Genomic DNA, 24,736 nt, shown 5'->3' on the forward strand with positions numbered 1-24,736 from the left:
TCTTGAGACAAACGACTCTTTCCTTTCGATGACCAAAATATGACTAACTTCTCCCGTCTCCTCATCGGCTCACAAATTCCCATTTTAAAAACGACCGTCCAATCAAAATCTCAAATTGTGTTTATCATGATTTTGGAAAAGCCTAATTTCGGTTTCAGAGAAAAACTAAATAGCTTACTTTAAAATTGGTTTTGTCAATACATCATTTATACATATTTCAAAAGATTAGAATATGGTCATTTAATACTCGACTATACAAACAATGAAAAGATTAACTTACAGGTAAAATGTCTTCTAATTCTAAACAAAGGTTTTTTTGATAATTTTGTTTGAAACGGAAAAAGGTCGTTTGCCAAACAAATTTCTATTCTTATCTACACTAAATCTTATCTTAAATTACTATATACATTTTTGTTTATAATGATATCTTGAAATTTTATTCCGATGGATATTTTTATTTATTTTTCTGTGGTTGGGAAAGAAGAAACATAACAAATCCCCGCCTTTGCATATGATAAAAATTACTGAATTATTTAGGGATTTTTCTCTATGCAAAAACAATAAAGAATAGTCTTTCAACATTTTATTAATTTCTTCTTTCACCTGGTGTCGATATTTATATGGGATCGGGTAAGTCTTCGATCGAAAGTTTCCCAAGTTTTTTACCTCAAAAGAATGTTCGTACTTTTTTGCCACTCTGTTTTCCTCATTTATTAAAGTTTCGTGTTCTTTTAACATCAGACGCACCTAATTTTCTTTTTCTTCTCCACATATCAATTTTCTTTCTTTTTCCTCAGATTCTTGTCACATATTTATCGCGCATTTTTCCTCCTCTTTTTTATCAATCTCTTCCTTAAATACCACTGTTTCAATCATATCCTTTTCAATTTCCTTTGTTGACACTATTTTTTCTTCTTCTTTGGGGCTCATTCCTTCTTTTGAGGAATCTCCGGTATTGACTTCCTTTATCCTTTTCTTAAGTTTTCTTCCTTTTCCTCTTTGTCCTTGCTGCGTTGCCAAATTCATTTCCACTGTTTGTTCTTTTTTCGAATTATCAATTTTCTTTTTCCCATGTTCATTTTCCTGTTCTCCTTCTTTTTCTTCTGTTAGTTTCATCGTATTATTTTTGAAATCTATGACTACATGTTTTTCTGCCAGTTCGTCCACTCCTACAATCATGTCATGCGACATGTTTGGCATTATTACACATTGTAGTGCATACATTTTCTCATCCAATCGTACCCTCACTCGTATTCCTTCATTTATCGTTGCCAATGTCCGTTTATTTGCACCCACCAAATTTACCCGTGGTATTTTGTAGATTAAATTTGTCAAATTCACTTCTTCTATTAATTTTCTGTTTACCAATGTTATTTCTGATCCGGTGGCTATCAAAATTTTGATTGGTCTATTTTTGATGAAACCATCTACGAATTTTAAATTAACTCCTCTTCTTTCCTCAATATTTCCTGCTAATTTAATAAATTCCTTCGGGTGACAAAAAATTACTGCCTGGTTTTTTGGTTTTAGTGGGTGCTTTCGTGAAAAAACCGACTGTTGTTCTTCCGTATTTCTTCTTTCATCGTTGTGTCTTTCATCCTCATTTTCCTCTATTTGTGTATGATTTACCTCTTTTCTGTTTTCTTTTGGTCTGTCATATCCGTTCCGGTTTCCACGATATTCCTGTTCATTTCGTCTATTGTAATTTCTGTTTTCGGGATATGCGCGTGTGTTATTTCTGTTGTGATTTTCTCGATATCTGTCCTTATTCCATAGCCGATTTCTGAAATCATCATTTCCTCTTCTGTTTTCCCTATTTTCGTTTTCCCTCCTGGGAATAAATTCTCGTCTAGTGTAATCCCTCCTAAAATTTTGTCCTCTCTCTCTGTATTCCTGAGTTTCTGGGTGTCTGTAATTTTCTTGTGACCTTCTTGCTCTTTTTTCCTGTATCCGTGATGCCCTTATTTGTAGGAATTGGCATAAACTATCGATGTCTTTGTAGTTTTGTAGATTTACCCATCCTCTCATGGTATTTCCCATTTTGCAATTCTTTGTTTATCTGTAATTGCTCTGTCTTTCCCCAGAAAAAACTCAGAAATTTATTTTCAAATTCTTGCCAATTTTCAAATTCCTCCACTTTGCTGTCGAACCATAGACACGCCTCATCTTTGAGATGATTTCTGATCATTTCCTTAGCTGTCTCAAAGTTTCCCATGTATTGTATCTTCTTCTTTAGATTCTTCATGAACGGTACGGGGTGAAGTTTTCTTACATCCCCGCCAAACTGTAGTTTTACCTCGCTTGTTCCCTGGATAAACATTTCCCTTCTCTCCCCGGAATTTTGTTCCTTTTTGATTTCCTCCATTTTTCTTTATATTTCTCGCATGTCTTCTTGTAAAGCCATTTCAAATTTTGTTTCTAACTGTTCTAATTCCTTTTTCTGTACAGTCTTAATATCTTTCATTTTAGTTTCTATTTCTTCTCTCTGCATCTCTAGTTTCCTCTCTGTTTCTTCTCTGACTTATTCTAAACAGACTTTTACCTCATTTTCATATTTGTCAAAACGCTTTTCCATTTTTCTATCATTTTCTTCTAATTTTTGTTCTATTGCTAGCCTTGTTTCCCGTTGGTTTTCTTCCATTGTCTGTTTTGTTTCAATTTGGTTTTTCTCTATTGTTTGTGTCTGTATTTGCATCATTGCTAATAATTTTTCCAGCATCCCTGTTTCTTTTCTTTCCTCCATTATTGTGGCATTTTCTTCATTATCCGATCCTTCATCAATAATTGTTTCCTCTTCTATCTTATCCTCTTTCCTTTTTTGCGTTTTGCTTTGACTCCTTGTGGTCGACATGTTCGTTAGATTATTTATCCCCGCCAAATATGAAGCTTTGAAATTTGTGCAATAATATCCCCGCCAAATATGAAATTCGAGTAATGTTGCAAAGACGAAAACTTTTCGTCTTATCCCAAATGCAATAAATTCAAATAAATGCAATAAAATTTTAAAACTTTTGTCAGTTGTAAAAATCAATCAAATATCATAAATTATATCATGTAAAAATTTGTACCTAGAGAAATTTGAAATGTTATGTCATAAAAGCAAATATTATAAACTTTAACCATCGGCAAATAAATTTTCAATCAATCTGCTTTCTTTCTCTATCCGTTTAAATTTTAACTAGAAATACTTTCTACGCCTTACACATTGGGGGCCATTTGTTATGTTTGTTTATTTTGACTTTAATCTTAGTTTATTGAGCCAATAAAAAAAAATTATAACTTATTTGTTATTAAAAGTAAAATAATCCTTATATTACCTGTGTTCGATGGATTCAAAAGATTTTCTAGTTGTCTTTTATCGGGAAAGAGAAGAAAGGATAAGAATACAAATATATTATATTACAAAGATTTACGTTTCTTTATTTTATATGAACGAATAAAACAATTATTAAATTCTGTCGTTATCTTATCAATCAGCATACAAGAAAATAAATCAAATTTTTATAATAATAAGATTATAAAGCTACATACATTTATATTACGTGAAAAAACCAATTTCACTTAAAATTTTCTTTACTTGAAACAAGAAACAACAAAACTTTAAATTTTTGATTAGCCTAACAAAACCTCAGTTCTTAAATTTGAATGCTAATGACCATGATGTCGAAACGATCCTTCACAGATATAAAATTCAATTGTACAAACACTTACAGCTTATTTTCTTCTTGAGTTGTATGTTGGAACATACCCAGAAAAGTCCAGTCTCCTCAACGATGTGATCTCTCCTCTTTGGCACCTCGGCTCCTTTTTAACGTCTCTGCAAACCTCCTGCAGACTATACAAAAAAAAGACACCTGATTCACTTCTCCAAACTCAGCTACTTATTTATGACACCAGGACCTCCTTTTGTCAACTTGATGCCGTAAGAATACTTTCACATATACTTTATAAAATGCCCACGGTAGATACAAGGACCCCTTTTAATCTACTTGTTATCTCCTTCTTCAAACTATTCACTTCTTTTCGTTATGCCGGTATCCAAACTCACGAACCACACCCTATCTTGAGACAAACGACTCTTTCCTTTCGATGACCAAAATATGACTAACTTCTCCGGTCTCCTCATCGGCTCACAAATTCCCATTTTAAAAACGACCGTCCAATTAAAATCTCAAATTGTGTTTACCATGATTTTGGAAAAGCCTAATTTCGGTTTCAGAGAAAAACTAAATAGCTTACTTTAAAATTGGTTTTGTCAAAACATCATTTATACATATTTCAAAAGATTAGAATATGGTCATTTAATACTCGACTATACAAACAATGAAAAGATTAACTTACAGGTAAAATGTCTTCTAATTCTAAACAAAGGTTTTTTTGATAATTTTGTTTGAAACGGAAAAAGGTCGTTTGCCAAACAAATTTCTATTCTTATCTACACTAAATCTTATCTTAAATTACTATATACATTTTTGTTTATAATGATATCTTGAAATTTTATTCCGATGGATATTTTTATTTATTTTTCTTTGGTTGGGAAAGAAGAAACATAACAATATATATATATATATATATATATATATATATATATATATATATATATATATATATATATATATATATAGAAAAGTTTCTTCAACGTTAAGCTTCCCAAAAAAAATCTTTATTTCGAAATTAAAAGTTTACAATTTTGATAAATACTACCAACTACTACATTTTAATGATTTAAACTGGACTCTTGAAACATAATAATTACAATAATAATAAAAATATTGATTTCTTCCTATTTATAACATCGGACATCGGAATCTGCTGATTCTTAATAGTAGGGGAGCTTGTGGCTACATTTCTATATATGTATATATACACTACTACGTACAATAATTTGTTCATCACAATTTCAGCCATAATGGGAGAAGTAGCCCCACCCGTCGGTAAACCTATGTTTTATTTGTAGAATTTGTTTTCAAAACAGAAAAAAGTATTGTTATACATGTATGTAATAATATTAACAAATTGATCCTTAGGATTAGTGCAAAAGGCTTCAATTAGATTAAAATGTTCTTCAACTATCGATGTTATGAGAATTAAAGGTTTTTTTTGTTTTTTTTTTATTAAATTTGCAAATTTACAATCTGCTATTACAAGCTATTAGTAAATGTGAGTATTGCAAATACATGAGAGGAGAAATTATCCACTGATAACACTCCCAATACTAACACTAACAAATAAAATTAGTGTAGGATTATAATTTGAAACTAGAATTGAAATGGAAATTAAAATTAAAATTAAAATTAGTGAATAAAGTCTGTTGGCCACTGTCTCTTCAATCTTCGTCTGACTTCTGGTTGTAGGTGTAGTTGCCTTGCTTCCTCGTTGGGGTGGGCTGGCAGATTTTCTAAATAATTTCTTGTTAGTCTGCTGATTTCGTCTTCAACGAACGGTATACCAGAGTCATCATGTAGTGTTTTATTACCAACGTACCACGGCGCATTGAAAATAATTCTGAGTATTTTGGATTGGATCCTCTAAATGATTTTGGTATTAGAAGACTTTGCACAGCCCCATAGTTGCACCCCATATGTCCATATAGGCTTTATTATGCACTTATACAAGAGAAGTTTATTATCTGTAGATAACTGTGATTTTCGGCCTATTAACCGTATTTGACGTATTTTCATTTTGATTTGGATTTTTTTTGCCAAGATGTGTGCTTTCCAAGTGAGCTTTTGATCAAGTGTCATTCCAAGGTATTTGACTTCTGTTTTTACTGGTAGTAATATGTTGTTCAGTCTAATTCTTGGACATATGATGTTCCTGTTGGTGAATGTAATTTGATTAGACTTAGTATGGTTAACTTTGATTTTTCATCTATTTATCCAGTCTTGTAGTAGGTTCATGTGTATTTGAAGGTTTCCTGATGCTACTTGGGGGTCATCATTGATGGATATTATGGCGGTGTCATCTGCGAACATGGCTACTGTGGTCGTATTTGTTGTTGGAATATCAGCAGTGTATATGAGGTACAGGAGGGGACCCAGGACACTTCCTTGAGGGACACCGGATTTTATGGGATAGTAATGAGAGGTTTCTGTAAGGAATCTGACTTGAAAATGACGTTCTGTGAGGTATGATTTTAAGAGTAGACAGTGAGAAGTGGGAAAGGATGACTTAAGTTTATACACGAGACTATCATGCCAAACACGGTCGAAGGCTTGTTCTATATCCAGGAAGGCAGCAGTGCAAATTTTTTTCTCTTCGAGGCATACATTAATGTTTTTGACAATCCTATGACACTGTTGTAGAGTTGAATGGGCTTCGCAGAAACCAAACTGGTGTGTGGGGATCACTGAATTAATTTCGATGTCTTCTGAGAATCTTTGGAGCAGAAGTCTTTCTAAGATTTTTGACATTATTGGAAGTAAGCTGATTGGTCTATATAAAGTAGTAATATTTGGTGATTTATTTGGTTTACTAATCATAATTATTTGTGCGAACTTCCAATTAATCGGGTAGTAGGCTAATCTTATGATACTATTATATATCATTGTTAGTAGGACAATTGCTTTTCTCGGTAATTTTTTTAATATTAGCCCAGTGATTATGTCAAAGCCTGGTGCTTTGTAGTTATTGCATCTAGAAATTTGTACTTTGACATTATTAGGAGTAAAGCATTTAATTGGTAGCATCATTGGGCATGGAGCGTCTAAGAAGTTTTTAACTTGTTCTTCGTTATTATTGTTATTAAGTTCAGGTGCACCAAAAACGTGTGAGAGATGTTCAGCAAAGATTGATGCCTTTTCTTGTTCAGTTTTTCCCCAGCTTCCATCGGCTTTCCTTAGAGGTGGTATGTGCTGTGTAGGTGTCTTGAATGATTTCGTTGCTTCTCAGATGCTGTGGTTTTATTTTGACAGGCTGTTGATGAATAGTTCAAATGTATCATTCCTCGCGTCTTGTAGAGCAGTTTTAAGTTGCCGTGTTAATCTATTGTATTCATTTTTATCTATAGGATTGCGACTTCTTTGCCATATGCGCCTGGCTCTTCTTTTTTGTGCAACAAGACGTTTTATATATACGGGTATGTTGGTGTCACTTGGTTCTTTGTCATTCTGAGGGGGTGTAGCTATTTCAGCGGCTGCATGTATAGTTTGGGTGAGAAGAAGCACAGCATTATCGATATCGTCTGGTTGCTTTATTCTTATATTTAAATTTAAATTTTCATTTATGTAAGACTCGAATTAATTCCAGTTGGTTTTTGATGTTGTCAACTTAGGGATATTCGGACGTTTTATAATTTGCGTAGATAGTGTCACAATTATGGGAGTATGGTCGGTGGACAGATCCCAGGATGCTTGTATGTCAAAATAATTTAAGGCCATGTTATGGAGGATAAAGAAGTCGAGTAGATCTGGGAATTTGTTTGGATCTGATGGCCAGTAGGTGGGTTGCCCTGTAGATAAGTAAGAGCTGTTTGTGTTAGCTATGGCTTGTCTGAGATTTTTTCCCTTTGTCGTACATAGTCTTGATCCCCAGTCTGTATACTTGGCATTCCAGTCACCTCCAATTACGAATTTGTTTGATAGATGTTTGAAGAAGTCTTCATATTCTGCTGTGGTGATATTATGCCTTGGAGGGCTGTACATTGCCGCAATGTCAAAAGACCATGGTTGAGAACTGATACAGATTACAGCAGCTTGTATTTTTTCCGTCTGATACATTATTTCCTCATAGTGTGGTATAGTGTCACTGTCAGTGAAATGGGTTTCCGATATGAGTAGAACATCAATTTTGTTATGTTTAAGAAAGTTAGTAACTTCTGTGTTATGGTTGCCTAGGCCGTTGGCATTTCATTGTGCAATTCGTAGTGACTTAAGTTCCATTACTAATTTTATTTATTACTGTGGAAAGCATGTTTAAGATCACGCTATTTTGATTAATTAGTTGTGAAAACATAGCTTTGAATTCGTTAAGGAAATTCTTCTTTATCTCTTCAATGTCACTGTTTGTATTACTTACATGTGTTCCACTTGTTATTTGAGCGTAAGTTGCATGATTCTGGTTGTATGAGTTCGTATTTTTATGGACATTATTTACATTTGTTCCACCCATTGCTTGTGTGTAAGTCGCGTGATTTTAATTGTTTAAGTTCGGATTATTTTTTTTTATTGAGAAGAAATATTGCCGCATCCACCAAAAGGTTATTAGCGGCATTACACAGTAAACAAAACTTTAAATCTGATACAAGATATTAATTGACCTTAGGTAATTTAATAAGTTTTTTACGTGGCAGTTTTCTCCTAATAAATCTGGTAGAGTATTTGGTATATTGTTTATGGAACGTTCTCTATGGTATTTTGGACACTCGATTAACAAATGGACGACGGTAAGAGGCGTAACACATAGGTCGCACAGCGGGCGTTCACTGGCCGAAAGTAAATACGAGTGTGTTATCTTAGTGTGTCCTATACGTAGGCGCGTTAGAACCGTTTGAATAAACCGTGTGCTAGCACTAGTTTTCCACTGTCGTGTATCTGGTTTTAGCAATCTTAATTTAGATTGCGATAGAAACCATTCGCGCTGCCACCGACCCATCACTTTTTGTTTAAAAAAGGATTTGAGATCTTTACACACACTCTCACGCACTAATTCAGATTCCGCACTTGTTGCTACATCACGAGCACTACTGTCTGCCTCTTCATTGCCGATAATTCCTATATGCGATGGGATCCATATAAATTTAGGAGTTATGTGGTTCTCTTGGGCGATTTGTAGTTCAGTTTTTATTAGTTGCTCCAATGGCTGTTTAGGATACAGATGCTGTATTGCAAGAAGAGAGCTGAGCGAGTCAGTGAGAAACAGAGGTTTTGGAATTCTTGAGAGGTTTGCATGTTTTAGGGCACGGTACAAAGCAAACAGTTCAGCGGTGAAAACACTTGAGCTAGGCGGTAGCTTAAATTTGAAAGTAGACGTTGGAGTAACAAAAGCACAACCAATGCCATTAGTAGTTTTAGATGCATCGGTAAAGATGTTTGTGCAGTTAAGGTAGTCTCGTTCAAGAATCTCATTTAGTTTGTTTTTGATTATTATGTTGTTATTGCATTTTTTGGACAATTCTATTAAAGAGGTGTTGCAATTTGGGATGCTTATCAGCCATGGAGTCGGATGTTGGATGTTACAGTGAAATACATCTGGGATTGTTGTGTCAAAATTATTTAGAATTGATCTTACTCGTGTGTAATAAGGTTTTCCAGTACGAGGTTTATTAAAGAGAAAGTCAAGATTGTTTTTAGAAAAAGTATTTTCGAAGAGTGAATGATCCTTATTAGCAGCTACAGAAGAAGCATGTGAAAGTGTTAAAAGTGCCCGCCTATACTGCAATGATGGTTCTCCAGTTTCGGAATGTAAGCTTTCTATAGGTGAAGTGTGAAAAGCTCCGAGAACGATCCGAAGTGCGGCATTGTGGATTGTATCTAATGGTTTTAGGGTACTCTTGGTTGCGGAGACATAAACAATTGAACCGTAATCGAGCTTGGATCTAATTAGTGTTTTATACAGAAGGAGTAGTGTAGAGAAGTCGGAACCCCAGAAACGATTTGATACGGTTTTAAGCAAATTGAGTCTTTTGTTGCATGTTAACGCCAAATGTTGTATGTGCTTTTTCCAGGAAAGTTTTTGATCCAGCCACATACCAAGGAATTTTACGGAGTTTTGGAAGGGAATTATGCTGTTGTGAAGATAAAGGACTGGTGTAATGCATGATTTTTTCGTAAACACCATACCAGTTGTCTTTGTAACGGAGAATTCGAAGCCTGTACTAGCTGTCCATTCATCTAGTTGGGTTAAAAATGTCTGTACTATTCTGCACATGGATTCTTTTTGTGCTCCTTTAATGTATACCACTAAATCGTCGGCATAGAGGCGAGCTTTGAGAGGTTTCTGTAATTTGTTTAATATGTTGTTTATGGCAACTAGGAATAGGGTAGGACTAAGTACTGAGCCTTGTGGGGTACCGTTTTCTGCAGTATAAAAATCAGAATAAACGTTATTAACTCTTACTTGGAAAGAAAAGTCTTTTAACAAATTTTCGATATAGGCTAAGCAGTGTCCTCTAATATTGGATGCGTGCAATTTTTTAATGATGTTGAATCTCCAACACGTATTGAAGGCTTTCTTTATATCGAAGAAAATAGCTATGCACATTTGATTCATTGCTAACGCTTCTTGGACATCACTTTGTAAGTCTACGATATTGTCCATTGCTGACCGATTACGTCTGAAGCCGTTTTGCTCTGGTAAGAAGAAATGAGATTTTTCCAGTGTCCACATAAGCCGGGCATTGACTATTTTCTCCATTAATTTAGCCATGGCACATGTTAGAGAGATGGGTCTGTATGATTCTGGATCAAGTCGAGGCTTCCTGGATTTTAAAAAAGGCAAAATTGTGGCTTTTGCCCATATAGACGGATATTGTCGTTGTTGCCAAATTTGATTGAAAATTTGCAGTAGATGTTGTTTTGCTAAGATTGATAAATGCTTCAGGAATACAACAGGAATATTGTCGGGTCCTGGACTTGAGTTTTTCATATCTTGTAAGGAGTTATTTAGTTCTATAATAGTAAGAGGTTGAGATAGGGGGTTTTCGTGGGATTCTTCTAGAGACAAGATGGTGCGTTCTTTCTTTAGCTTGTAGTCCCTAAAATTAATGTCGTAGTTTTCGCTAGAGGAATGTTGTTCAAATGTGAAAGCAAGAGTGTTAGCAATGTCTTGTGAAGAAGAGACTGTGGTATTGTTTATTTTAAGAGTGTTAATTGATGAAAAATACTTTAAACCGGAAATTTTCTTTACCCTTTTCCAAACTTCGCTCATTGGAGTAGAACTATTTATTTCTGAGACGTATTTTGACCATGAGGCTTTTTTTGAATTTTTTATGATTAATTGGGCTTTAGCTTTTAATCGTTTGAATTCTATTTTACTTTCTTTGGTTTTGTGCCGTTTAAACCTATTGAAAGCTTTTTTACTTTGCTGTATTGCTTCTTTGCAATCCTTATTCCACCATGGTACTGGATGATGATTGTGAATTTTTTTTGGTTTTTGAATATAGAGTTCTGCACTTTTTAGTATTAAGTCATTAAAATTGGTGATTGTTCTATCGATATCACAGTAATTTATTTCACAGCTTTCTACGGAATTATCAATATATGTTGAAAAACTCACCCAATCAGCCTTTTCTGTTTTCCATTTTAAGACAAAGGTGTCTTTTGGTTCCGGTAGGGCGTTAGTATTGCAGATTTTTATGGGGTGATGGTCGCTGCCGTAGTTGAACGACAAAACTTCCCACGATAAGCAAGGAGTTAAAATTGGATCACAGAGACTTAAGTCAATTGCCGAGGATTCTCCTGATGCTGAGTTGAACCTCGTGGGGGTTCCATCATTAAGAAAATTTAAATTAACGTTATGTATTAGGTTTTCTATTATTCTTCCCATCTTATTTGTGTTAGAAGATCCCCATATTATATTGTGTCCATTAAAGTCACCGACGACTATACGTGGTGTTGGAATTTGGTGTATAAGGTGCAGTATATCTGCATAATTTACCTGTGAGTTGGGAGGAATGTAGATATTACATAGATAAAATGACATCAAGGAATCAATTTTGATGACTATAGCTTCTAAATTGCTTACTACGGGAAATAAATTTGCATCGAAAGATCTTTTTACTAATGTCATAACACCACCACTAGCATGGCTAACAAGCATCCTGTCTTTACGAAAGCATATGTATTGTTTAGGACTGTATTTCTGTTGAGGTTTTAAATTGGTCTCTTGGAGACAGATTATGTCTGGACAGTTTTCGGCAATGATAATCTGTAGCATAGCCAAGCGATGGAAGAATCCATCGATATTCCATTGTATGATCGAGTTGAATGTAAGAAATAAAAAAAATTAAATAAAAAAAAAATAAAAACTAAACGGTAGCTGCTAATAAGTGCTGGTTTGTGATGCATCACTTTCTACTTCAGAGCCCACCTCTCCGAGATAAGCAAATATTTTTTTGTTTAAGTTAGTTAGTCTCGATTTTATTGACCTTTCTTTTAAATAGGGACGGATTTGTTTTAACATGTGAGAGACACCTAGCAAATCAGGAGTGAAATCCTTGATCGAGAATATAGGATTAGATAAGCCGGCAGTGTTGTCTAGTAGGAGGGCTAATTGTTCACTGTTCAGTGGAAATGGTGGTTCGTGATTATTGATGAAGGTTTTGGCTGGTTCTATCTTGGATGAAAAGGATAAATCCGAATGCGTTTCTACAAGTTTAGTTTTCTTTGGCTTTTTTCGAGTTCCTGTAGATTTTGGTGTTACAAATGGGCTTTCTTGAGGTGCAGTGTCATCTCAATCGAATCGTAAGCTTCATTTTGAGGTGAAGATAATGTGGGATTTATTTTAGGATTGTATTGACAGTTTGAGGAAGATTCTGATAGTACTTGGTTGGGAACATAATATATTGCTGTTGGTGGGTTGTTTAAAATTTGTGCTGAATTTGGTTGTAAATTTTGTGGAAAAAGGACATTTGGGCATTCTGGTTGAATTTGCTGTTGCTGATATTGAGTATTTATTATTTGACCATTAACAGTAGCAGTATAAAAAAGAACACTCACCGATAAATCTGGTGGAGCACTCATTTTAATTGTTAAAACTGTATATTTTAATTTTTAAATAGTTTATAAATAGTATATCCACTTGATATACGATAATGGCGGTAAAAACGCGGCCGGAGCCCGTTTTTAATCACCACTATAAACTTTCGCCTAATTCGTATCGATGTTTACAGGTCGAGAGTCAAATGAATACTTAAAGGTATTTTTGTAAACAAAGATACTACATCGAATAAAACAATCACGTAACCTTCCGGTATCGTCATGTTATTTATCTTTTTTGTAAAACCAAAATTATCTTTTATACTAAATTTGTTATATTGTAAGAAAATTTATCAAGAATTTCTGATAGAAATTTGGCCAAAGGTTAAGTGGAACTTTGTACACATAATATACATATAGGTTTACCGATGGGTGGGGCTACTTCTCACATTATGGCTGAAATTGTGATGAACAAATTATTGTACTTTGTTATTGACCAGGTGAATTTCACAATTCCATTTATTTATCTCTATGTTGATGACTTAATTATGGCCGTTCCACATGACAAGGTACAATATACACTTAATATCTTTAACTCATTCAATTCGCACTTAAAATTCACAGTGAAGGAGGAGTCTAACTCCTCGGTCCCTTTCTTAGATACTGTTGTTGTTAGAACTGACAGTAATTTGATTTGCCTTGATTGGTATCGTAAAAACACTAATTCCGGGAGATTTATTCCATAGAATTCCTATCATCTCGAAAAACAGAAAATTAATGTTGTTCTAGCAATGAAAAATAGAATTACTAAGATTTGCCATCCGAAATTTGTTAATAAAAACATTAAAATTTTATTTGATATATTGTTATCTAACCAATATCCAAAAAGGAGTTTTTGATTGTACCTCGACGTGAAAACATCGACGATTGCTGCTGTGTTTATTAATAGCAGTGAAATACGAGTTTACCAGTGAGTGATAACAGTAATTATAACGTACGTATTTGAACATTTTAAATTAGATTTGTTTAGTTTATTCGGATCTATAATTAGATCCAGTTTTTTGCTTTTTGCATTAATTAGAAACATCAATATTAATGGACTAGCATAAACAACGAAAAGTGATAGCCGGCTACCTGTGGTGCCGGCAAAATGTTTAAATATCAACAACACTCTAAAGTAAACAAATAATAATATTTCATAATATTGTTTCTGCTTCTGACTACATGGGCAGTAACGTGCAAAACAGTTCAGCTTCAAATATGTCTCAAACTACAGATAATGCAACTTCTAGACAAACAAATTCGTATGCATCCATAGTAACATCCATAGTTAAACCTTCGTTTCCAAAACACAACCAAGCGGTAGTATTACATGCTGATCAAAACCTTAAATTACATGACTATGTTAGAGCTATAGACTCCATTTATTCTTGTTGGAGATTTTAATGCTCATAGTGTTATATGGGGATCCAGAAATACGTCTGGTAGAGGTAAGATTATTGAGGATATTATCATTAATCATGATGTTAGTCTTTTAAACACAGGAAGTAGCACGTATTTTCACATACAGTCTGGCTCCTTCTCTTCAATTGACCTGAGCATTAGTGATCCCAAAACAGCTCCTCTTCTTACCTGGTACACGCTTGATAGTCTCTATAATAGCAACCACTTCCCAATTTTGATCACTAATAATGAAGCTAAACCGTCTTATGTTAAGAGCAAATGGAATATCTCAAAAGCTAATTGGGAGCTTTTCAGCGTATCTGTTAAGGATCGAGTTAACTAACGAAATTGTTTATCAAAACAATGCTGATACTGATGTTGAGGAATTTAATAGATGTATACTGCAAGCAGCAGAGGAACACATAGGAAAGTGCTCCATTAATCCATCCCAAAAATCTGTACCATGGTGGAACCTATCTTGCAAGCTAGCAGTAAAAGCTAGCAAAAAGGCCTTAAACAAATATCGCAGAACACGATCAGAAAAGGACTTAATTAATTTCAAGAGACTAAAGGCCAACTCTAAACGAGTAATAAAAGAAAGTAAACGAGAATCTTGGATTAAATTCTCCAGTTCTATAACCGCTGACACATCTCCAACGCAAGTATGGAACAAAATAAAACAAATTAATGGACGCAACACAACGTATAAAATACCCGCTCTTATCCATGAAAATAATATTATTACAGACGACCAGAAAATCTCTGATACCTTGGCACAATATTTTTTAGACAAATCCAAAAACAGAATTAACCATTTATTGACACGAGACGAACAGCTCCCTCCTCAGTCCTCCTCATCGAACCCTAATCCACTTAACCTACCGTTTACTCTGAACGAACTCTATGATGTTGTTAGTTCTCTAAAAAATTCTGCTGCCGGACCAGATGATATCCCCTTAATATTTATTAAAAAACTACATTCAGATACATTAAGAAAATTATTAGATCTGTACAATATTTTATGGACATATCAACGGTTTCCCAGGCTATGGAGAAAATCCATTATAATTCCAATTAAAAAGAATGACTGCCTTTCAGCATTACCCAGTTCATTTCGACCCATCTCTTTAACTTGCTCATTATGCAAAGTCTTAGAAAAAATGATAAATAATCGTCTAAACTGGTATTTAGAACGACATAAGTTACTAAATCCATTTCAGTCAGGGTTTAGATCAAATAGATGCACTATGGACAATTTGGTTTCACTTCAGTCTGAAATTACATACGCCATGCAAAACAAGAATGAGGTAATTGCCGTTGTTCTAGACATAGAGAGTGCTTTCGATACCACTTCAAAATCAATAATTCTTGCAAAACTTAGTGACCTCAAATTAGAAGGTAATATAACAACATTTATTAATAATTTTTTAACGGATAGAACGTTCCAAGTGTCTGCAAATGGTAAAATGTCTGCACCACAAGCTGTAGAGAATGGACTACCTCAAGGTTGTATACTTAGCACCACACTATTTTTAATCTGTATTAACGACATATGCTCTACGATAAAAGCACCAGCTCAACACGCTATTTACGCTGATGATATCATTCTATTTTGTCAAGGTAGGTCCACATCCAGTACATGCGCGTTACTCCAAAACACCCTAGAGTCTATAACCAATTGGTCAGAAAGTACAGGATTCAAATTTTCACCACCTAAATCTATAGTAATCCAGTTTAGTAAAAAATACAGGTCTCCTCAACCTAATTTACAACTGCATGGAACTCCGCTTCGTGTAGTAGATAACCATAAAATCTTAGGTATGCAGTTTGATAAAAGACTGTCTTGGAGAAATCATATACAAACCACTAAAGCTAATTGTTTAAAAAGAATAAACATAATTAAATCTCTTGCTCACTATCACTGGGGCTCTGAAGAGGAAGTATTACTCAGAATTTACCAAGCCCTAATTAGGTCCAAACTTGATTACGGTAGCATACTCTATATGTCTGCATGCAAGTCTCTCTTAAATTCTCTTAACGTCGTTCAGAACACATCTCTTCGTATTTGTCTCGGTGCTTTTAGATCTAGCCCATCTGAAAGCATTCATGTTGAAGCCTATGAACCTCCACTGACCTATAGGAGACAAAGACTACTTCTTAATTACTTTGCAAAGGTCTCTGCCAACCCCTCAAATCCAGCTGCCAAGCTTGTTGCCAGACACACAGTAATAAAGCCAACAGAAAAACTTAGGTCTGTATACCCATTTGACCGCAAATTACACCAGTTAATTAACAACACAGATTTTTCACATATGACCCCGATCTGTATCCCTCATACCCCGCCTTGGACCAGAAAGCAGCCTAGTTTTAACATTAGTCTATGTAGATACGACAAAAAGAAAACCCCCATTAGTATGTTTAGACAAGAGTTCAACAAAATGATTGACATGGAAAAGTTTGATACAATCTTATACACAGACGCCAGTAAAGATGAACATGGTACAGGCTGTGCTGTTACTACAACAAATAAAACAATAGCGTCATTTCGCCTCCCTACTATCTGCAGTATACATACTGCGGAATTATATGGAATAAACAAGGCGCTAGAAGTCACACCAAAAAGCAGCAAACGTATAGCCATATGCACCGACTCTCTGTCATCGATACATTCACTAATAACCCTAAGATCACAACACCCAATAGTCAATAAGGTACACGCTCACTGTCATCAGCTGTTAACTTCGGGCACCTCAGTCTCCATAATCTGGGTTCCTTCGCACGTAGGTGTTATTGGTAACGAGAAAGCGGACCAAGCGGCGAAAGAAGCTAATTGCCCTGATCATCCAGTCGAAAGGATACAGCTCCATCAGGACCTAAAATATCTCTTCAGGCAATCAGTCTTGGAAAATTGGCAAGATCAATGGAGTAGAAGCACATCCAAATTACATCAAATACAACCAATAATTCGACCACTGCAAATTCCCATACAAAAAAGAAGAGACAAAGCCATAATCAGACGAATAAGAATAGGACACACTCGTCTCACGCATGGTTACCTCATGAGTTCTGGAAATCCACCAGTCTGCGAACGCTGCAACAACACGCGGCTTTCCATACAGCATATCCTACTTGAATGCAGTACTTTCAGCTCCACCCGACGACGGCATAACATTAGTGGTACCCTTAGTGATATACTTAGTTCACCTGGTTCAATGAACTCTTTGATTATTTTTTTAAGAGACTCTAAATTATATAACTTAATATAAAATATTTACGAATTTTGCAAAAGTACCAAAACTGTAGCTTAATCATATATTGTAAATACCGATTTTGTTTGTTCCCGTGTCAATGACCATAGTTGTCGAGACACGTAAATTTAAATAAAAAAAGAAAAAAATATCCAAAAAAACTGCTTAACAAATTGTTATTCTCGCATCCTATTGTAAACAATGATGCAAATCATAATGTTACTCTAGTTGATACTCCAGCGAGATATGGTAAACTAGCTTTTATACAAAATATATCTAGATCACTCATTAGTTTATTTAGTGAATTTAATATAAAAATATCTACTAATACCAAAAAACGCTTAACTTGTTTTACACCAGATTAAAAGATCCTACTCCTACCTTACAACGTTCTAACGTAATATATGGCATCCCATGTGAATGTGGCTTAGTTTATATTGGTCAGACTGGCCAAAGATTAAGCAAAAGATTGGCCCTTTATTTGGCATTATCCTTTTCACTGTATATATATATATATATATATATATATATATACATATATATATATATATATATATATATACATATATATATATATATATATATATATATATATATATATATATATATATATATATATATATATATATATATATATATATATATATATATATATATATATATATATATGCTTTCTGTAAGTAATTTCCCGGGTTTTACTCCGCGTTGAAAATGGAAAAAGCTCCCGGGAAAAGCCATTTTTTTGTGTAAATCGTCTACACAATACATCTTTTGTTGTAGTTTTGTTCTTTTTCCAAACTTTGTATATTTTCAAAATCAAAAGAAAAGCTAAGGTGGTTTGTATACTGTGTTTGAGTGCAACAATCCTTCTATATAGGTATTGGCGTGTTTGCCCAATATTAGCTGAATTACAATCTTTATAGTTTACTTTAAAACTAACATTTGACTAATGATATTTATTAACATTAGGTATATGTTTCAAAATTTAAACCCAATGTTACTTATACTTACGAAGTTCTTATAATTCTATAACAGACTGTGTTCTGTAACTCTGTTGGATTCCAAACATTTTTACAAGTAAACCTTATTAGGTATCATTATCAGATTGCTATTCGCATTATGCGTGTCGCATCCTCTGCCTATGTTTGTTCTTACATTTTTTTCCAGTTTGTGATTTCCACTAATTTTTTTTCTTCGTTTTCTTTCTATGTTACTTACTTACTCTTCGTGTGATTTTGAATTTGACATAATGGTGTAAAGAGAACACTAATAATAATTTTAATTTCAGTTTTGATGAATTTGGTCAATATGATTCCACTGCAATAGTTGACTATATCTTAAAAACAACTAAACGAGAAAAACTGGTCTACATCTCATATTCTCAAGGATCTACGACTTTTTTTGCAATGACTGCAGGTCGTCCAGAATACAACGAGAAAATTAAATTACACATTTCATTGACTCCAGCTGTTTTCTTATCAAATTCCCGCCACCCAGCCCTATTACTTGGCAAATATATCTTGCACCCGGTAAAAGTAAGTTCAAAAAATAAGTATAGTTATTATTGGCATTTGTTGTTTTTTATTACATTATTTGACGTAACATTTAAGGCAAAAATGGCCTTCTAGAAAGTACGTGAAAAATAAAAAAGGCGATAAAAAATAATTACTATATTTAAGTAGAATTTATCTAAAGGTAAAAAGGCTTAATTTTATTTATGTAATAACTTAAGTGCATTATAAAGTAAAATAGCACGTCCTTAAGTATTAAAACGATATACTAGAGATATGGAAAGTGTGTTAATCATCAAGTAAAACAGGCAGATTGCTAAAGGTAAGTAGAAACTTCTTAGATACATTATCAACAACAAAAAAGAAAATACATGACATCAACAATAATGAAGGGTTAGATATCATAAAAGACGAAGTTAAAGAAATATAGAAATTAAATAAAAACAAAAATGCTCCTGGCACAACTGATTTCCATGGATCTATTTAACAGTATTTACGACTATTTAATCATCTAAAGAATTAAAAAGTATATTTTCATAATTTTAGTAAAAATACCGTCTACAAAAAAATGTAATGAACATGGATTTGTTTTATGAGTAATATCTTAAAACTGTTTATTAAAATTATGCACCAGCGAATTTACCACAAATATGATTAGCAATTTTCATTGCAAATCAGCGTATCTTAAAAACATCTGCAAGATTTTTTTTGAACTAAATTGCTTTCGCTCGAATTTCCGATTCATATACTCCATCATTTTTGTGTAAATAGAGGTGTAATTAGCAGGTTAAGATATGCATACCACAGTTATTTGTTAAATACTAATATACGAATCTAGATAATCGATCTAGATACATTGAGATAATAGCAACTTTATTTAAACGTATCTTGAAACAACAGGCAATCAAATTTAAAATTAATGCGAGAGATGCTTTTAAGTTGCAGAACATAATAACAAGAAGTAATATACAAATTAAAAATCTTTGCCTTTATTCTTATGTTATGTCGGTACACATGGATTCTAACTTATAAGCGACTTGGACCTTTTAAAATGTCAAATTAAATCAAATTAAAGAAGGCTTCTGGCCATTACTTTCTGAGTGTAAATACTTATTAAAGGCGAACTCATTATCATATAACACTAAGTGATATCGGTATACAGTTATCGAAAAAATCTTAATTAGGATGAAATCACATAAATTAGGGTCACTAGAAAATAGGGTCGTTAGTAGCGTATTTGGAAAGAATTATTCACCTCCAAAAACCAAGGAAATGTCACTGAAAGTACTATTCAATGGTCTCTCCAAAATAAAATTTTTAAACAATACGTTTTCTATAGTTTTTAGAGGAATTAGGATTTCACCGAGGAAGTCACCGAGCCTGTTTCTGTAGAAAAATGTACCATAATTGCTAGGTAAAATTGTTTAAGTTCAGCTTATGGTAGCACCCTAATTCTTTCTACAAATAATGATTTCTTTTCGGTAATAAAATGTGACTTTCTATTGAGTGAAGCCTTATTTAAGTTTTACTTGGTTTATAATAAATTGACACCTGACTCCTCCACATAACTATTTTTTCAAAACCCGTTCATACCCGTTAATTTTCCTGCAAGAATTACTAAAACAGCATCTACCATAATCGATTATATTTTCTGAGATTCTTTACCACTTGATGTCTATACCTGATCATGAAGCAGTACATACCAAGTCTAACAGTCTCAGCAAAACCTACTCGAAAAACCGATGCTTAGGTAGGATTTTTTGGCCTTAAGATAGCTTAAGGCCTTTATTTTGAATGTGTAGAATTTTAAATTCGTCATTAAAAGAATGATTATGATCTAGAAGGTGAAGTGCGTATGTAGAATCTGTTTTTCTATTATTGAAAGCCCTTTTATGTTCTGCTATTCGTTTATTAAAATTTCTACCTGTTTGACCAATGTAAGTTTTTGGGCAGTCGCCACATTTACGTTTGTACACACCACTGTGTAAGTGTTTTTTATGTTGGCTCTTGTTGTTTTTAATATATTTGCCTAGGTTGTTATTTGTTCTAAAAGCTGGTGTTATTCCTTTCTTTTTTATGTGTTTGGCTATTTTTGTTGATATTTTGCCTGTATATGTAATCGAGCAGAAGATACTGGGTTTTTTCTCTGGTGGTGGAAATACTAAGTTCAGGGCTTTCTTGTGTAGTTTTTGATTTAACATTTTATTAATTGTTTGTTCGTTGTATCCATTGTTTACTGCTATTTGCTTAACGATATTTAATTCTGTCTCAAAATTGTATTTTGACATAGGAATTGCTTTTAATCTATGTAACATACTATGATAGGCTGCCAGTTTATGTTGTGTGGGATGGGATAATGAATTGTGAATAGTCGTGTCAGTATGGGTAGGTTTATGAAATATGGAGGTCTTGTTTGTTTTTACGTCTGGTAATTTTTAAATCTAAAAAATTTATGGATTGATTTTGTTCTGTTTCTATTGTAAATTCAATATGACTATGAAGAGAATTAATATACGATAAAAATTGGTCGAGTTGCCTGTTAGTTCCTGTAAAACATACCAGTACGTCGTCTACGTATCTCCACCAATATAAAAACTGTTTGAATATGGGATGTTTTGAAATCTTTGTCATTAGATGATCCATAAAAATATCTGATAGCAATACTTATAATGGGCAATCCTCTAAGCCCATTGCTATCAGATATTTTTATGGATCATCTAGAGACAAAGATTTCAAAACATCCCATATTCAAACAGTTTTTATATTGGTGGAGATACGTAGACGACGTACTGGTATGTTTCACAGGAACTAACAGGCAACTCGACCAATTTTTATCGTATATTAATTCTCTTCATAGTCATATTGAATTTACAATAGAAACAGAACAAAATCAATCCATAAATTTTTTAGATTTAAAAATTACCAGACTTAAAAACAAACAGGACTTCTCCATATTTCATAAACCTACCCATACTGACACGACTATTCACAATTCATCATCCCATCCCACACAACATAAACTGGCAGCCTATTATAGTATGTTACATAGATTAACAGCAATTCCTATGTCAAAATACAATTGTGAGACAGAATTAAATATCATTAAGCAAATAGCAGTAAACAATGGATACAACGAACAAACAATTAATAAAATGTTAAATCAAAAACTACACAAGAAAGCCCTGAACTTAGTATTTCCACCACCAAAGAAAAAACCCAGTACCTTCTGCTCGATTACATATACAGGCAAAATATCAAGAAAAATAGCCAAACACATAAAAAAGAAAGGAATAACACCAGCTTTCAGAACAAATAACAACCTAGGCAAATATATTAAAAACAACAAGAGCCAACATAAAAAACACTTACACAGTGGTGTGTACAAACTTAAATGTGGCGACTGCCCAAAAACTAACATTGGTCAAACAGGTAGAAATTTTAATAAACGAATAGCAGAACATAAAAGGGCTTTCAATAATAGAAAAACAAATTCTACATACGCACTTCACCTTCTAGGTCATAATCATTCTTTTAATGACGAATTTAAAATTCTACACATTCAAAATAAAGGCCTTAAACTATCTTTGTTAGAATCTATGGAAATCAACAAATTAAAAAACACAGATATAATTCTGAATGACCAGCTTGAGACAAACAATTCTCCCCTCCTCAACCTATTTCATTAGAGACTTTAAAGTGTAAACCCATGCCAAAAACAGATCACTTGAGAAAGGAAATTAGCCGAAACAGCTGTAGTGATAAGAATTTAAAATAAATTTTGTGGAAGTTTTGAAAACAAAGTTTTCAGTGTTTTATTGTTACATAAAATGAATTTCCATCAAGTAACGGTCGAATCCATCAATTATTCAACAGTTGATGTCTATTTACTGATCCCGTCCACTGAGTCAGTAAAGAAATCTATATATCTGCAAAAGAAATCTGCAAAAAAAAACTATACAACCATCTTTTCTTAAGCTCCGTAAAATGACGAAGACCTTATCTATTTAAAAGACCATATTATTCAGTAGGAGTTTCTTAATAAATAATAAGAAATTACAATACTTTTATTTACAAGTAACTAAATAGTCCAGTTGGGTTAGACGAAAAAACGGCCTAACCCTGCATGGCGAGCTGCCTTAAATTTTATTATTTTTACTTTTAGAGGGGCTTAATATTAGTGTAAATTTAAATTCGCGACGCGACTGAATCCAACCGTTGCGTTAGCCGCCATCTTGAATTTGAAAATTAAAATAGAGACAATAAAATAAGTCAGGTAGCCGCAAACTGTTTCTCCCCCACTAGTTAGTCTAGAGACGTTTTAAATGCATTCTAAATTCATTAAGCCTTATCGTTACATTATTGTCTGTTTTGTGCGACAGGTCGAGGTGAACGCAAAACAGTAATGTCTCATTTAAAAAAAATTTTCGAAGTAAAATTATGATACTACAAATAATCTGAATTTAGTGAAAACATTTTTTTATGAGTGGTTTAAAGCTTCAAGTTTCACTACATATTGGAATTATTAAAAAACATGTATTCTGAGTGTGCTTTAGAAGCGAAAATAAAAAGTGTTCCTGAGGAATCCCTTGCCGGTTTATATTTCGTCTCACTTTGTTGTTATTGTTATGTTGTGTTGTTGTTCTATTGTTTCCCAACGTTTCATCACTTATTTGTATATTTTGCTTTTGGAAATGGCAGGCAATAAAAAATGGAGATAGAAAAAGTTTAATTTGTCGGTAATGACCGAAGATGAAATCCAAGAACTTATGGACTCTGTTGAGTCCATAGATTCCAGATTCCAGAGTGTATCCGTGAAATGCAAGCAGGTGAAACAAGCGACTACTTTATTCAAAACGTGAACATGTCGCTTAATATCAGTGACATAGAAGCACCTGCTACATCATCAACAATGACAACGGTGGAGCAAATCGAAGTTGACGAATGTGTCGAATCTTTAGAAAAGGAGAAGGCTGGGCCGTCTACATCTATGAAAGCAATTCCATCTACTTCAGCCGCCGATGCCACTCATACTGCAAGTTTTAGGCCAACGAAACGACCCCGTTCGCCATTACCTATATTGGAAGATTCTGTTCCTTTGATTACGCCTTCTATTGGTTGTTTAACTGGGAGAAGTAATAATTATATATTTATACTTTAGCAATAGTGTACTATTTTTATTCTGATTTTAGCTATTCATCAAAAATATCAAAAAAGATTCGGAACAATTTACCAAGGTAACATGGCGTAAGCGATCAATGCGCTTGCATGTAAACGAAGTAGCTTTCTAATGAGATGCACGGTTGCCATCGTCAATAAAAGAACTGAAAACACCCATAGTACTCTTCAATTATTTCTTCACAGAAGAGATTATTGATTTGGTGGCCAATAAAACGAACGCTGCAGCTCGTCAAGAAAATATCAATACAAGATTCGCCACGAGTGGTGAGGAGATTCGGAAATTTATCGGAGTGTTGACGTACATGTCGATTTATCGATACCCTAATCTTGAGAGCTACTGGAGCAAAAACGCGTTCGCCCCCAGCCAGAAGACAATGCATGTAAAAAAGTTTATAAAAATAAAGAAACTTTTATCGTTTTAAGATGAAAGGCAGCGCATTCGAAAAGGCCAGCCAGGCTATGATCCACTGTTTCGCATCCGGAAATTGGCTGATAAGGTCAACAATCGTTTCGATTCGATTCCAAACACGGCTAGATTGTGTGTTAATGAGTAGATGTGTTCGACCAAACTCAAGCATCGTCTTAGTCAATTTATGCGAAATAAGCTGCACAAATCGGACATCAAACTATTTGTGCTTTGTGATTATCAAGGTTACGCATATCGTTTTGAAATTTACAACGGTGCAGAGAACAATATAAATTTTCCTGGCGCATCCGATCT

At 33.8% G+C, this 24,736-nt stretch overlaps 1 protein-coding gene across 1 annotated transcript in view; it reads left to right on the forward strand.

The window, feature by feature from the left end:
* The window catches only part of LOC140450180 (lipase 1-like), a 150,497-nt gene that overhangs the window by 35,543 nt on the left and 90,218 nt on the right, over nucleotides 1–24,736 (forward strand). The window contains exon 3 of the mRNA XM_072543636.1: nucleotides 18,615–18,861. Coding sequence (XP_072399737.1) covers nucleotides 18,615–18,861 — 247 coding nt within the window. The remainder of the gene's footprint in view (nucleotides 1–18,614; nucleotides 18,862–24,736) is intronic.

The sequence above is a fragment of the Diabrotica undecimpunctata genome, chromosome 9 (assembly GCF_040954645.1).
Source record: "Diabrotica undecimpunctata isolate CICGRU chromosome 9, icDiaUnde3, whole genome shotgun sequence".
NCBI classification, from domain to species: Eukaryota; Metazoa; Arthropoda; class Insecta; order Coleoptera; family Chrysomelidae; genus Diabrotica; species Diabrotica undecimpunctata.